This window comes from Nycticebus coucang, chromosome 11, assembly GCF_027406575.1.
Source record: "Nycticebus coucang isolate mNycCou1 chromosome 11, mNycCou1.pri, whole genome shotgun sequence".
NCBI lineage: Eukaryota > Metazoa > Chordata > Mammalia > Primates > Lorisidae > Nycticebus > Nycticebus coucang.
In genome coordinates, this window is record NC_069790.1 from 5,049,790 (window position 1) to 5,063,192 (window position 13,403).

Below are 13,403 nucleotides of genomic sequence, written 5' to 3' on the forward strand. Positions count from 1 at the left end.
AACAACCCAACAGAGAGAGCAGCTTTTGTGAGCAACTAAAATACCAGTATTCGTAGATTGTTCTGGAAGAAAAAAATGAAACTGCCACTCTTTGAGGTTAAGTCACTGGTGGAAGACTGTGGCCCGGGATATACTGAACATGAGACTGGCTCTGCTTCTTGGTCCTGTCCTATATGACAAGGGCCAGACATTTTAGCTGGACGTGTTGCCAAGGCCGAAGCTGTTTTGGGAAGAGTGGGATTTGTTAGCAGTAAAAATAAACTTTCTGGCACAGGCCATCCTAGAAATGTCTTTCCTACATTTCACAATACTGATTTCCTTCATGCCACATGAGTTTTTGTATTTTTAAATCAGTGCATCATTTCCTGGTCTATATGGGCTGGCTAGACGGGCCTTCCTTTAAATTAAGGTCAGTTGGTAAAAAAGAAAAAAAAAGGGTCACCGAGTGAGTTTCTTCAGTGGCAAACTTCCCAGGAAACTAATGGACTGTTGACTTTGTCAAGTTGTAAAAATAGTCAAAAAAGAAAATTATTTGAAGACACAGGCTACGCCAGGGGCGTCTGGGTATATTTAAACGAGGAATAGGACTAGGAATGCTGAGCAGAGATAGGGACCAGACCCTGCAGCTGGAGGTTTGCTGCACTGTCCTGGAAGGTAGACGTCTGTGGGTAGGTTGGTGTCTGCTCAGGAGTGGATAGAAGAGCTCATGTTCCTAGGGGAGTCCTGGAGATGTGGGCAGGAAGTTATCCACCCTTGGGAAGGGTAACTTGGCGTTGTTCTTGCTTTGAATTTGGACTTGATTTTTCTCCTTCTTTTATAATCGGATCCGATTTATCCTCCTGTGCTCGTTTTGCTTAGTTGTATGACAGGTGAGTTTTGCATTTTTGGAGGAGGCAGCAGGTGTCCCTGGAGAAGTGGCAGGTGCATGGAGCTGAGGCAGGCGGAGCCTGCTACTTCTAAGGTGACGTAGACACGGGCGTTGGTGCTCGGGGAAGGTAGATGACATGAAGCAATGATTTCCAGTCAATTCTGCTTCTATGCTTTTTGTGTAAGTAAGCATCCATCTCACAAGTCAGATGAGGTCACACAAAGCCTTTTCTCATGATTTTATTTGCTTAGATTAAATGTTCATTTCAAGGACATTGAAAAATATACTTATTGTCAGGAAAATGCTGCTTTAAACCTTTTCACACATCAGGAATTCATTGAACAAAACAAAGGAGGTATATGGAGGATTGCCTGCTGCCCGTCACACGCTGAGCGTCCTCAGCTGTGAGTGTGCCCTTGGACGGCAAAGCCACACTTCCTAACCCCAGAGAGGTTTAACCGAAGGAGGAATCAGTGTTTCGTGCATCTGAGAATGATAGCATTTAAGTTTTCATTTTAATCCTAGCACTCTGGGCCAAGGGAGAGACTCCCTTGACCTCAGGAGTTTGAGACCAGTTTGAGTGAGAGCAAGACCCCATCTCTACTGAAAATAGAAACATAGTGGGGCGTTGTGATGGGTACCCGTAGTTCCAGCTATTTGGGAGGCTAAGGCAGGAGGAGTGAAGAGCCCAGGAGTTTGAGGTTGCTGTGAGCTATGATGCCATGGCACTCTAGCCTGGGCAACAGAGGTGTGAGACTCTATCTCATAAAAATTAAATAAATAAAATAATAATTGTTTAGTTTTATTTTTAGTTGTGGTAAAATACATAAAACAGGCTGGATGTGGTGGTTCACACCTGTAATCCCAGCACTCGGGAAGCTGAGGCAGGTGGATTGCTTGAGCTTATAGGTTCTGGACCAGCCTGAGCCAGAGCGAGACCTCGTCTCTAAAAATAGCCGGGCGTTGTGGCAGGTGCCTGTAGTCCCAGCTACTTGGGAGGCTGAGGGAAGAGAATCGCTTAAGCCCAGGAGTTTGAGGTTGCTGTGAGCTATGACCCCATGGTACTTTACCAAGGGTGACAAAGTGAAACTCTTGTTTCAAAAAAAAAAATACATATAACATAAAATTTACCATATAAACTATTTTTAAGTGTGTCTGTGAGTAGTAATGTGCACTCACACACTCATGCAGTCTGCAGGCATTTTTGCTCTTGTAGACTTGTTTGTTCCCATTAAACAGCCCCCGTCCCCAACAACTCCATTCCTCTGCCCGTGAATCTCCCTCCTCTGCAGACCTCATATAAGTGGCATAGTGCAGTGGGTATCTTTTTTGAACTATCATGTTGCACCCATGTCCATAGGTTCACCCATATGGCAGTGTGTGTTGGGATTTCCTTCTGTTTTATGGCTGAGCAGTACCCTTGTCTGGATAAACCCCATTTGTCTGTCTGTTCACGTGTCGTTGGACACTGGGTTATGGCCGCATTTTGGCTGTTTGTGAACATAGGTGCACCAGTGTCTCCTAGAAGCCCAGTTTTCAGCTCTTTGGGGTGGAGCCCCCCGCAGTGACAGTGCTGGGTCACATGGACAATGGCAGCTATTAACAAATGCTTGTCTCTTGCCTTCTAGGCGCCTTCAGGAGGAAGACCAGCAGTTCAGAACCTCGTCGCTGCCGGCCATCCCAAACCCTTTCCCTGAGCTCTGCGGCCCTGGCAGCTCCCCTGTGCTGGCGCCAAGTTCCTTACCTCCAAGCCAGGCTGCTGCCAAGCAGGTGGGTACCCCTGGCTGGAACCCAGGCCGCGGGAGCTCCAGAGCTGTGCTGGCTTACTGCTTTGAGGATAGGGAGGGAAATCATGGGGTCTTTGCTCTTGTTCCTTTTTTTGCCACTGTATTTGTTGTCTTACAGGGCTTTTTAATGTATTAGTCAAAACTCCACCTACTGTGTTCAGGATGTATCTGTATGTTTTACAAAGAATCTAAACCTCATAAAAGTGGGAAATGGTAATAATAATTGGACGCTTAAAGATGAATTTTAGTTCTTTGAAAGAAAAATTTGTCACTTAATAATTGTAGGTCAATTAGGTATGAAAACACCAGGCTCACTCGGACACCTGAAAATTTGCATATTGTAGTTCTGATTCCAGATTTGATCTGCTCAAGGCAAAAGTCTTTTCACTTGGCCCAGAAGCTACCCTTTTGAACTTGCAGTTTCTGTTTTAACGTAGGTCTGTGAGGTAGACACATTTTTTTGTGTAGCCATCTCCCCCAGATGAGGAAGCTGAGTCACAGAGCGTTTTAGTGACTTTGCCAAGGTCACATAGCCAGTAAGTCAACTTAGGGGAGAGATGGGTTGTCAGGAGTTGGAGCAAGGTGCGTTATAGGCTCTGGAAGGAGAGCCCAGAGGGATGATGGTGATAATTATAACAATAATAATCTCTGATATTTATTGAACGATTTCCAAGAGCCGGGATATGCTCTATGTGGTTTGTGTTTATTTATTTATATGTTTATTTATTTCTCAAACCAACCGTATGCATTAAGTAGGATACTTATATTCTGCAGTTGAGGAAACAAAGGCAGAGCGGGGGCCTGGCTGAGACCCAGGGCTGGGGCTGCCTGGGAGCTGGCCTCAGGGTCCAGGGCCTGAGCCTGGAGCCACCCCTTTCCCAGGCTTCCCAGGACCTGGACTTAACTCCTCCTAACGACATGTGGTTTAGATGTCCCTTTGCCTTCTGCGAGAATCATTCTCTCCTCTTCTCCTCGCCTCCCCTTGGCTGCTCCCAAGCACCACAGGCCAGCAGTCCCCTTTCTCTACTGAGCCACCCGTCCTGTGCCAGCAGGGTCGGTGCTCGGCAGCTCCCGTCCGAGGGCTGCCCCCGTTCTGACCACAGGCTCCATCGTAGCGCTATCAAAATTTAGAAGGTGAGGTAAGTATTTCCGGCCCGGCAGCCAGCGCCGGCTGGGCTGCGGCTCTTTGTCACATGCCTGAAGTGCATCTGGGGTGTCCTCCTCGGTGACCTTCTGTTTCAAATAAGGATCCAGACAAACTGTCTATGGATTTGTCACTGAGGTTGTTTACAAAGTTACCCATCCTAAAATAAGACCGTAAAAATATTATCTGGCCCTCTTCACCACTGGCAAAGAAGACTGGCCTCCACCCCCGTGGATTGTCCAAATTTGTAAGCAGAATAAGGAAACCCAGGAATTTTGCCTGCTGGTAGTTTTCTTGGGACCTGAGTCGGTTCCTAAGGAGAGCTTTGCCTTGGTGTCTGTGTATGTTGCCCAAATTCCTCAGCCCTCCTGGGACAAGCCAGAGCAGAAAAGAGGTTTCTTACTTAGCACTCACTACTTGTAGAAAGTTACTGTTTTGTTTTTTACTGCTCAAAGGGACATTTCTTTACTGCACTTGGTCCTGCCTCTTGATCTCATGAAAAGTGTTTCCTTGGTGTGGCTGGCAGCAGGTGCCAAGCAACCTTTGGCCTCTGCTGAGACCCATTTGCTTGAGGATGATGCGGGGAGATGAAGCTGGACACGGGTTTGAGCCTAGTCCTTGCCCTTTTCTTGATGGAAAGAGAAATCCGAAAACCTTTCTCCTTTCGTATGAAGCCAGAGGATATAATGCTGGGACCAGCATCTAGTCGAGAGCTCCGAAGTTGCAGCAAAGTCGATGAAGCAGCCCCGCATATCGGGACCTACACACAGTGGCTTCATTCCCTGGGAAGAACCCAGTCAGTGTAGGAAGAGAGGACAGTATAAAGCTCTTTGGGAGGGAACAGAGGAAAGTGGGGTGAGGAGGAGACTATTCAGTCACATTGCTGTGGTCACTAGTAAGAAGATTCATGGTCCAGGAGGGCACGGAGAGGAAAAAGCAAAGATGATGTAAACATCCCTGCCGAAGGAAAACTCCTTTCCTTCCAGGCTTCATAGCCAAAGCATTAAACAGTTCCTGCGTGGGTGAGTTGGTGGCTGTTCTTCTGCCTCTCCGAGTTTCCTTTCTGAGTGACTCCTTGGTGGCTGTGTCATGGGGCAGGAGTGGTCAGAGGCTGAGGTCCAGAGAGCAACGGCCACCAGTGGACTGCAGCTCCTCCCATACACCTGCAGCCGGGGCAGGGCTCAGCGCCAGGGCTGTGCTGCTACGTCCACGGGCTCACTCGCCTCCTGGAGACATGCAGGACGCAGGCTTAGTACCTGAGAAGGCTGGGGGCTGTGGGACTCCTCTGAGAAAGGAAGAAGAAGGGACTTCGGCAGGAAGGTATCGCAGGAGTAGAGCCCCCTGCACCCCTCTCCCAGCGGCACGTAGAATTCGTCAGATGCTGCCTCCCGCTGACTCTCCCCCTTCGGCTGTCACTTTGAGCCCCTGTGCCGTTCTCGGTTTTCTGTCAGTCCCTGAGATGAAGGCGTTGGCTGCAGCGTGGGCCCCCCTCCCTAGGAGCTAGTGTGCTGCTGACAGTGAGTGACAGGTGATCTGAGAAGAGGTAACTGGCATATGATGGAACAAAGAAGTCATACTCTTCCCAGGAGGATAGGGAATCTCTTCCACAGTTCCCCGAGCCCTCCACCTGAGGATCCTGGAGGCTGTAGCAGCCCCTGGCAGTATCTGTAAGTTTTTCTATGATGAGCTCACTCCAGATTTGGACCCCCCCGTGGCCAGGTTCTTGCCAGGTGCTGTGCTGGGTGGGCTCAGGGTGCCCCTGGGGCTCACCTGAGTTACCTTCTGGGTTACAAACAAGCATCTCTGATCCAACAAACTGAGCAAAGGGAACAACTTCTGATGGGAGATCACTGTGCAGGGACACAGGGCACGTATCCCTCCTGCCTGGCTCACCTGCACCTGCCACGCACCTCCTCACATCCCAGGTCTGCCTCTTTCCCTGGGCCTGGGGTCCTGCTCAGGTGCAGCACAGGGTGGGTCTGACCTCAGCAGCCCTGGCCTGGCTTGTTGCAGCCTGCAGCTGGGTGCCACCTGTCCTGGAGCCCCTCAAGTCTTCAGCCAGGGCACCCCTGAGCACAGCTGCTCAGTGCACTGCCGGTCCCACTGCCTGGCGGTCAGGCCCTCAGTGGATCCCGGTGGTGCCCTGGAGCCAGCGAACCTGGTGATTTCTGCCCCCTGCTCGTGGGTCCTTCCTGGTGTTTGGGGTGATCATGAATAATGTGAGTGGTTTTGGAATTGTCTGTCTTCGGCTTGGGCTTCTTGAATTATGTGTTCTGTTTTCTTTTATGAATTTTAAAGCAACAAAGTTTTGGTTTGCCGATTAATATTTTTAGGTGAGAGTCTGTTGTCTGTGTATTTACCTAGGGTCATACTCCATGGCTTTGCAGGTAAAGTGAGAGCGCTCACTGCACCTGTTCATGCACAGGAGGTGACAGTTAGTGGAGGGAACGTCCCCGGTGCCCCCAAGTACAGTGATATGATTTCACATCGTGTCTCTTAGTGACGAGCACAGTCTTCCTTGGTTATTTTAAATCAGATGAATGAATCTTATCTGAAGGTACAGCTTCCATTCCTTATCTAATAACTTTTAATTTTACTTAACTGATTCAATTTACTTAAGTTGTTTACTAGGATCTCATCATTGATTTACCAAAAATGCACATGCCTAGGAAATTCTGTTCAAGCTCTTTTCTCCAGAGGGTTATTAGTCCAATTAGTCAGTATCAGTAAAGCTGGATTTTTGTGGTGAAAATCAACAAGGTATTTGTCACTGTTTTGTGACTCATTTGAAAAGGACGGGCTGTTGTGGAGGGTTCTGAAGCCCATGAGCCGAGCTCCATGCCCCAGCTTGGAGGGGTTAAGCCCATGGTCTACTCAGCACCCCTGGGCTGCCATGGTGAGGTTCCCTTTACTCTGAGTGCCTCAGTTAACCCAGGCCACAGGGTCCTGCTTTCTATCTGGCCCACAGGGGCCTTTCCGGCCTTAAACTCGCCTGCCCAGCACCTGGCCCCGCTGTGCTTCTGAGTCTTGCACTTGGCTGATGGCAACTCTAAGTGCCTACTGTGTGCGTGACTGGTGCCAGTGACAAGGGTGCAGCAGAGGCGCGTGGTGCCTCGTCTCTATCCTGCAGGAGCCAGGGGCACCCTCCTGAGCTTCGGCCAGAGCCCAGGAACTGGGGTGGGGCCTGTTGGGAGCCTTCTGCCTGGGCAGGCCCCTGTCTGCTGCCAGCACTTCTGGTTGGGGATGGCTCCAGGCCATCGTGTGCCTGGAGCTGGCCCATGGGCTTTAGGAGGAAGGAGTACTGCAGAAGCAGGAGATGCTCACACCTATGGTCCCGGCACTCTGAGAGGATGAGGCAGGTAGATCTGCTGAGCTCAGGAGTTCGAGACCAGCCTGAGCAAGAGCAAGACCTCGTCTCTACTAAAAGCAGAAAAACTGGCCAGGCATTGTGGCGGGCACCAGTAGCCCCAGCAACTGCAAGAGGATCAGTTGAGCCTAAGAATTTGAGGTTGCTGTAAGTATGATGCCACAGCACTCTACCCAGAGTGATAGAGTGAGATTCTGTCTCAAAAAAAGAAAGAAAATACTGAACCCTCGCCCAAATATACATATGCTGCAGAGACCCTAAGAGGCAGATGAGCCCTGCCATGGCCTCAGCCCTAGTGACCAGGTCCTGTTGCGTCCTTTTAGTGTCACAGGAAAGAAAAAGGGAGCAGCATGTTGCTTTCCTCCTGGGGTGCCAGGTGAAGCTGTGTCAGGCTCCAAGAGATTGCATGGAGTGGAGCAGTGTGTGCACAGAGATAACTGATTGCTGAGGGCTGGGCTGTGGGACCTCACTGTGGAATCTTCCCAAAGGTGACCCTGGTCCCAGTGTTCTGGCTGTTTGCCATTTGTGGAGCAGTAGCTCCACGTGCAGGGCGTGTCTGTGCCCAGGCCTGGGAAAGAGGAGCCATGTGTTCACAGCCTCTGCTCAGCTCCAGGCAAGCCTGGGCCCCCAGATCTTTGAATGGCTCAAGATAAATTAGAACTCACACCTGTAAAATTTGAACTCTACATTTTGCACATTTCAGTTTTCTGTAGCCACCACGTCCTCAAAGCAGCTGCCTTGAGGGCAGGTCTGTGCTGTGGGCATGCTGCTGGGTCTGGATGTGCACAAAAACGCTTAAGATTTGAGCCTGGGGGTTGCCCTGTTGGGTACCATGCCTGGCACACTGTGGGCCCTCCCTGATGGGCCACTGGGGTGGTGTCCAGAAAGGTTCCACAAGCTGGGGTGATGGCCAAAACTTAAAAGGATTACCTAAAGTCAGGCTCTGAAATAACACCCTGCCATATGCAGCTAGAAAAGTGTCAGGAAAAGCACAGGAGCAGGGGATGCTCACACCTGTAATCCCGGCACTACTGTGTGAGGGAGAGAAGGCCTGGATCAGTTAGACGGTCTGCCCGAGTCACACGTCCAACCTGATCTTTTGGGAATAGCTGTTTTGACCACTCCGTGTTCAAAGAAGTAAATTTTCTAGAAGTCAGTGTCTTTGTTGTCTTAGGTATTAGATGCCATTGGCCCTCCAAGAAGGGCCCCGTCATGTGGAACCCATCCCAAGGGGAGGTACCAGGTAGTGGGAAGCTATGGGAAGTGGCAAGAGGAACATGAAGAGGGTTGAAGATAACTTGGGGTGCATGAGGCTGTTTCCTAAACACGCGTGGGTGGAAAGCATCTTCTGCCCTCTTTGAGCCAGAGACAGTGCAGGGAGGTGCACCCCAGCTCCTTGTGAAATCTCTGCACCTGTCAGCATCCTGGATGCCCTGGGTTCTACCTCCTGGCCCTGGAGTGTCCGGTGGCATCTCACTGGGCAGCAGAGGTGCCCTCGTCTCCTCCTGGACTGGCCTGGTTGTGTCCCCTCCTGCCAGCCTGAGCACAGACCCCGGGCTCTCTTCCCATTCATTGTCACCCACAGAGCATGGACAACAAGTAGGCCTTTCAAAGGAACATTTTGTGTGAATGGATACCTGAAAATACAACAAATTAATGAATGATGAATATGTGTCATAAAGGGAATTTGTGAAGTTGGTAAAAGTTGGATTAGATTCCTTTGCAAGCCTGAGTTATTTGCCCTTCTGAGAAGCACCAGAGAGTATAGGAATAACTCTGTGCACTGTGGATGGACCAGGGAAAGGCTGAGAGTGAACCAGGTGATGTTGGACCAAGGGGCTACATGTCAGCATTTCATCCACCAAACTTGGGACCAAATTTCCCGGTTTTCAGCACCTATCTCCTGGTGGTTACTGCACATTTGTTTTTCACGGCACTTTGGTGCACTGTGAGGGAGAGACTGTTTCCATACAGGGAAACTGAGGCCCAGCATGATGGATGAGATGCTTTGGCTGGAGACACCCAACCAGCTAGGGGTACAGGCGGGAAATGCCCTCCATCTAGACAGACCTCCAAGGTCAGCACCCCACTCAGTTTGGAGAAGACTCCCCGAGTCTTCTATCCTCTTTCCTAAGCCAAAATCGTCACCCCCAAATGCAGCCCACAGATGTGTTTGCAGCTGAAGACATGATTGGTAAGACATGGTGGGAGCTTGCCATCCATCTCTGAATAGCCCCTCGTTCCCAGAGGGATTGAGAAGCTTTTACACAGATTCCACTTCTGTAGGCTCTGTGGAGAGGAAGACCTCTCTGAGAAGGAGCCCCGGGAGCTCTTCAGGACAGCGTGGCCATGGCCTGGAAGCTTCCCGCTCCTCCCAATGCCAGGGCCTCTGTCTTGGACTGGGAAGGACAGGGTTCCCAGGCGTGGAGTGAGGCTTCAGCCAGCACCGTCGCAGGTCGCAGCTTTAGTGACACCAGCTGTGGGGATTGTGAAGTGCGTCAGGATGCCATCGGTGGCACGAAACAGGAAACCAAACCCGTCTGGCTGCTGTTGTGAGGATGCTAACTTTTCCGGAACGAGGGAGTCCAGGTGGAAGACAAGAAGGCACCTCAGGCTTGTTCGGTGCTGGCAACTTGCAGCCTCTCTCTCCAAGGTAGCTGCTGAGGCTGGCGCTGGGCCAGTCACCTGGAAGCAGCTGTTCACGTACAGGAGAGGTGGAGTGTGGGGAGGTGGACGGGGCGACCCGGGCAGTGTGTTGACACCCAGCATGCAGCCTGCGGCGTGGGACTTTCACAGATTGAGGAACGGGCAGTGTGTTGACACCTGGTATGCAGCCTGTGGTGTGGGACTTTCACAGATGGAGGAAGAGAGACCGTGTCAGCAGAAAGAGCCGACTCCCAGGCCAACTGTGTGGAGATGCTGAGAATAAGAGCGAGGCCCCGGGCACCAGAGAGGAGGGCAGAACCATAACATGTTCATGAATTCCAGATGAGCTCGGGGTGCTTTGGGATGGCTCCGATGGGATGTGCTTTCTCTTGGCCCATACGGATGCTCGTGCAGCCAGGTAATGTGTTGTTCAGGCAGCTTTGCCATTTGCTGCTCAAACACAATTAGTCACAAAGCTTAACCCTGTTATTAATAGAGCATAAATCCTGTCTCACCTCCATTCAGCTCTTCCGTCTGTGTTTAATTTTAAACATTAATTTTCTGGAACTGAACGAATCAGCCCAGATAGGGTTTTGTACACACCTTTATTTACTAATGACCAAAATTAGACCTCTTAGAGCTTTAACTACATTCCAAGGGACGTGCTGTAATGTAAGAACAACTGGTCCTGGCTGCCGAGTGCAGCGCCTCATCCGCCCTCATGGGGCCGGAGGGCCTAAGGGCTCCTCCTCTGCCCCTGCCCGGGTGGGTCCGAGGACTGCTACCACGTCCTGCTCCCTGGAGGGTCCCCTGGCATTCCGACTGAACTTCAGTCAGGCCCACGTTCCAATGTCTTCTGATTTTGGAAGGCACCAGAAAGTTGCAAATCACAGAGGTGGTGAGTAAAAGATGGCTTGTGAATGGGAAGGATGGCCCAACGCCCAGCAGCAAGCCGCCCAGGACGGGCACGTGCAGTCTGGTAGTGAGTGGAGCATGAAGCACCCTGCTTCGTGGACGGGCACCTGTGGTCTGATAGTGGAGAATGAGGCACCCTGCTTCGTGGACGGGCACCTGCGGTCTGATAGTGGAGAGTGAGGCACCCTGCTTCATGGACGGGCACCTGCGGTCTGATAGTGGAGAGTGAGGCACCCTGCTTCGTGGACGGGCACCTGCGGTCTGATAGTGGAGAGTGAGGCACCCTGCTTCGTGGACGGGCACCTGCGGTCTGATAGTGGAGAGTGAGGCACCCTGCTTCGTGGACGGGCACCTGCGGTCTGATAGTGGAGAGTGAGGCACCCTGCTTCGTGGACGGGCACCTGCGGTCTGATAGTGGAGAGTGAGGCACCCTGCTTCGTGGACGGGCACCTGTGGTCTGATAGTGGAGAGTGAGGTACCCTGCTTCGTGGATGGGCACCTGCGGTCTGACAGGTGGAGCAGGAGGCAGCCTTCTCTGTGGGAGGCAGTTCTGAGCTGATCTGGATTTTCTCCACGAAGGTGGTCTCTCATTGCAGAGTGGCAGTCGTCTGTGACTTCACCAGCTCAAGAGTAGGCCTGAGATATGGCTCAACACAGCTCATCGTTTTAAAAGTTAGAATCCTCTTCACTCGGCATCCCTCAGATCACACATCCTCCCGTCCTTCTCTTTGATGCCACATTACTCTGCCCAGCTCTCCAGGGCAGGCTTCTGCCTGCTCACCTCTCCCCTCCGCACCCAGACGCCCAGGTGTGGCGGGCGCTCCCGCTCACGGCCCTCCGCAGGTGCTGTGTCGGGACCCCTGCACCCACACGCAGGAGCGGCAGCATCTCCAAGATCCTCTGTCAGCAGAGGCCGAAGCTGTGGACCCGGGTGTCACAGAGCAGCAGAACAGTTAAAACTGCACCAGCCTGGCGCCCTGCGTGTGGGGAAGGGAGGGCCCTGCACCCCACGCTGTGTGAGTGCTGCTGTCGGCCTCACATCTCTCGGTGCAGCAGACGTGACCACAGGAGACTGAGGCCCAGATGGGGCGCGTCACTTCCCAAAGTCAGTGACTAACACAGCAGAGGAGAGGGGTGTCAACTCTGGACCTCAGCTTCACGGTCACTGTCCTCTTAGTAGGCCCAACACTCTGAATGACAGAAATGCTTCCCACTAACCGGAAGCGAACATTTGCACAATGTGTGAGCACTTATGAGGGGTGTGTGACTGTCCTGAAACCACAGGTGCAGCAGACCAGCAGCGTGGCCACCTGTGCTGTTGCCATCCTGAGCTGCCAACTCGTGAGGATGGACACCCTGGACCTGTGACCCTGCACTTCTCTGGGTGAGAAGCAGCATTCAGCAGGCTCTGAGGCAGACTGGAGTGTGCTGTGACCTCCTTTAAGGACGCAAGGGCTGGCGTGGGAGACGAGAGCTCAGCACTGAGCCCAAGGGAGGAGTGGGCATGGCTCCTGGGTTCAGGTTTCCTCAGCAAGGTGGCATGAAGGGTTTCTTCCCAAGGGGCAGCTCGGCTGGGCTCCCTTGGTCCTCTTGATTTGAGAAGGCCTGGCGTTACTGGGCCCCTGCCTTCCCCGTCATGTTGCCAAGTTTTCAAAGAGCTCCTCCTGGGCATTTCTCACCTTCTGTTTTCCAGAGTGCCAGTAACTTGTTGCAGTGAAGGGGGAAGGAAAATTCAGGCTCAGCAAGTTTTGGAAATGTTGCATCCTCTGTCTCCCTCTTGGAAATTCACATTTCCTGTTTCGTTTTGTAGGATCTGACAAATCCTACAGGGAAGAAAACCTGTTTGACTGGCGTGAACCTGGACCTTCTCATTTTTGGTCACAGAACCCCTTTGTACGTGGTACCTTCCCAAAGGCTCTGCATTGCATTGTGGTTAGAATGGTGGATACCCTCCCTCCCTTGCTTTTTCAGATTTCTCCGGCAGTATTGCCAAAAACAAGGTACCTCAGAGTCCTTGGAGGACACGGCCCCTGCAGCCCGGGAATAACCCCTAGAGTCCTGGGGGACAGGCCGCTACGGTCTGCGTTTGCCTCTGAACGAGCAATACAGTGTCAGCAGGGAAGGCCTGACCTAGAACGGGCCACTTGTCTGGCTAAATGGAGACAGGAAATCATCTCAGGAATCTCAAGAGAACCACTAGTGTTTCTTTAAATTATAAATATCTTATAAAATATAAATTCTCTAAATTTGAGAGGCCTAAGATGTCTCCTTTATTACAGCATCAAACATCTCTTGATACCTATAGCTGTCAGGAGCATTGGAAATGTGGGCAATTAAATGATACGCAGCTTTGACAGGAAGAATCACCAGAATCTCAGTGCCAGGTGGCTCCTAGGGGCAGGGCCAGGGCCAGGGCAGTGTGCCATCACCGCTCACCTGTGGACACTGACAGTTTCAAAGAGGGCAGTCTGTTCTGCGAATAGGAAATAATTATTTTGGCAACCCAATCTGCTAATTCTTGCTGCTGCTGTGACTTGAACTTTCATTAGGAAAAGGGAGGGGGTCAGTAGACAAGAACCCTTCCCCTGATCAGCGCACCTGACAGCTTCCGTCCTAAATGCATGTGATCGGACGCCCCACTCGTGTTTGTGTTTGTCTTGGCGTCCACAGGTCACC

At 51.6% G+C, this 13,403-nt stretch overlaps 1 protein-coding gene across 6 annotated transcripts in view; it reads left to right on the plus strand.

The window, feature by feature from the left end:
- The window catches only part of GRB10 (growth factor receptor bound protein 10), a 211,601-nt gene that overhangs the window by 142,232 nt on the left and 55,966 nt on the right, over positions 1–13,403 (plus strand). For all 6 annotated transcript variants that reach the window (XM_053608790.1, XM_053608785.1, XM_053608788.1 and 3 more), the window contains one exon: positions 2,497–2,638. In XM_053608790.1, the coding sequence (XP_053464765.1) occupies positions 2,497–2,638 (142 nt within the window). The remainder of the gene's footprint in view (positions 1–2,496; positions 2,639–13,403) is intronic.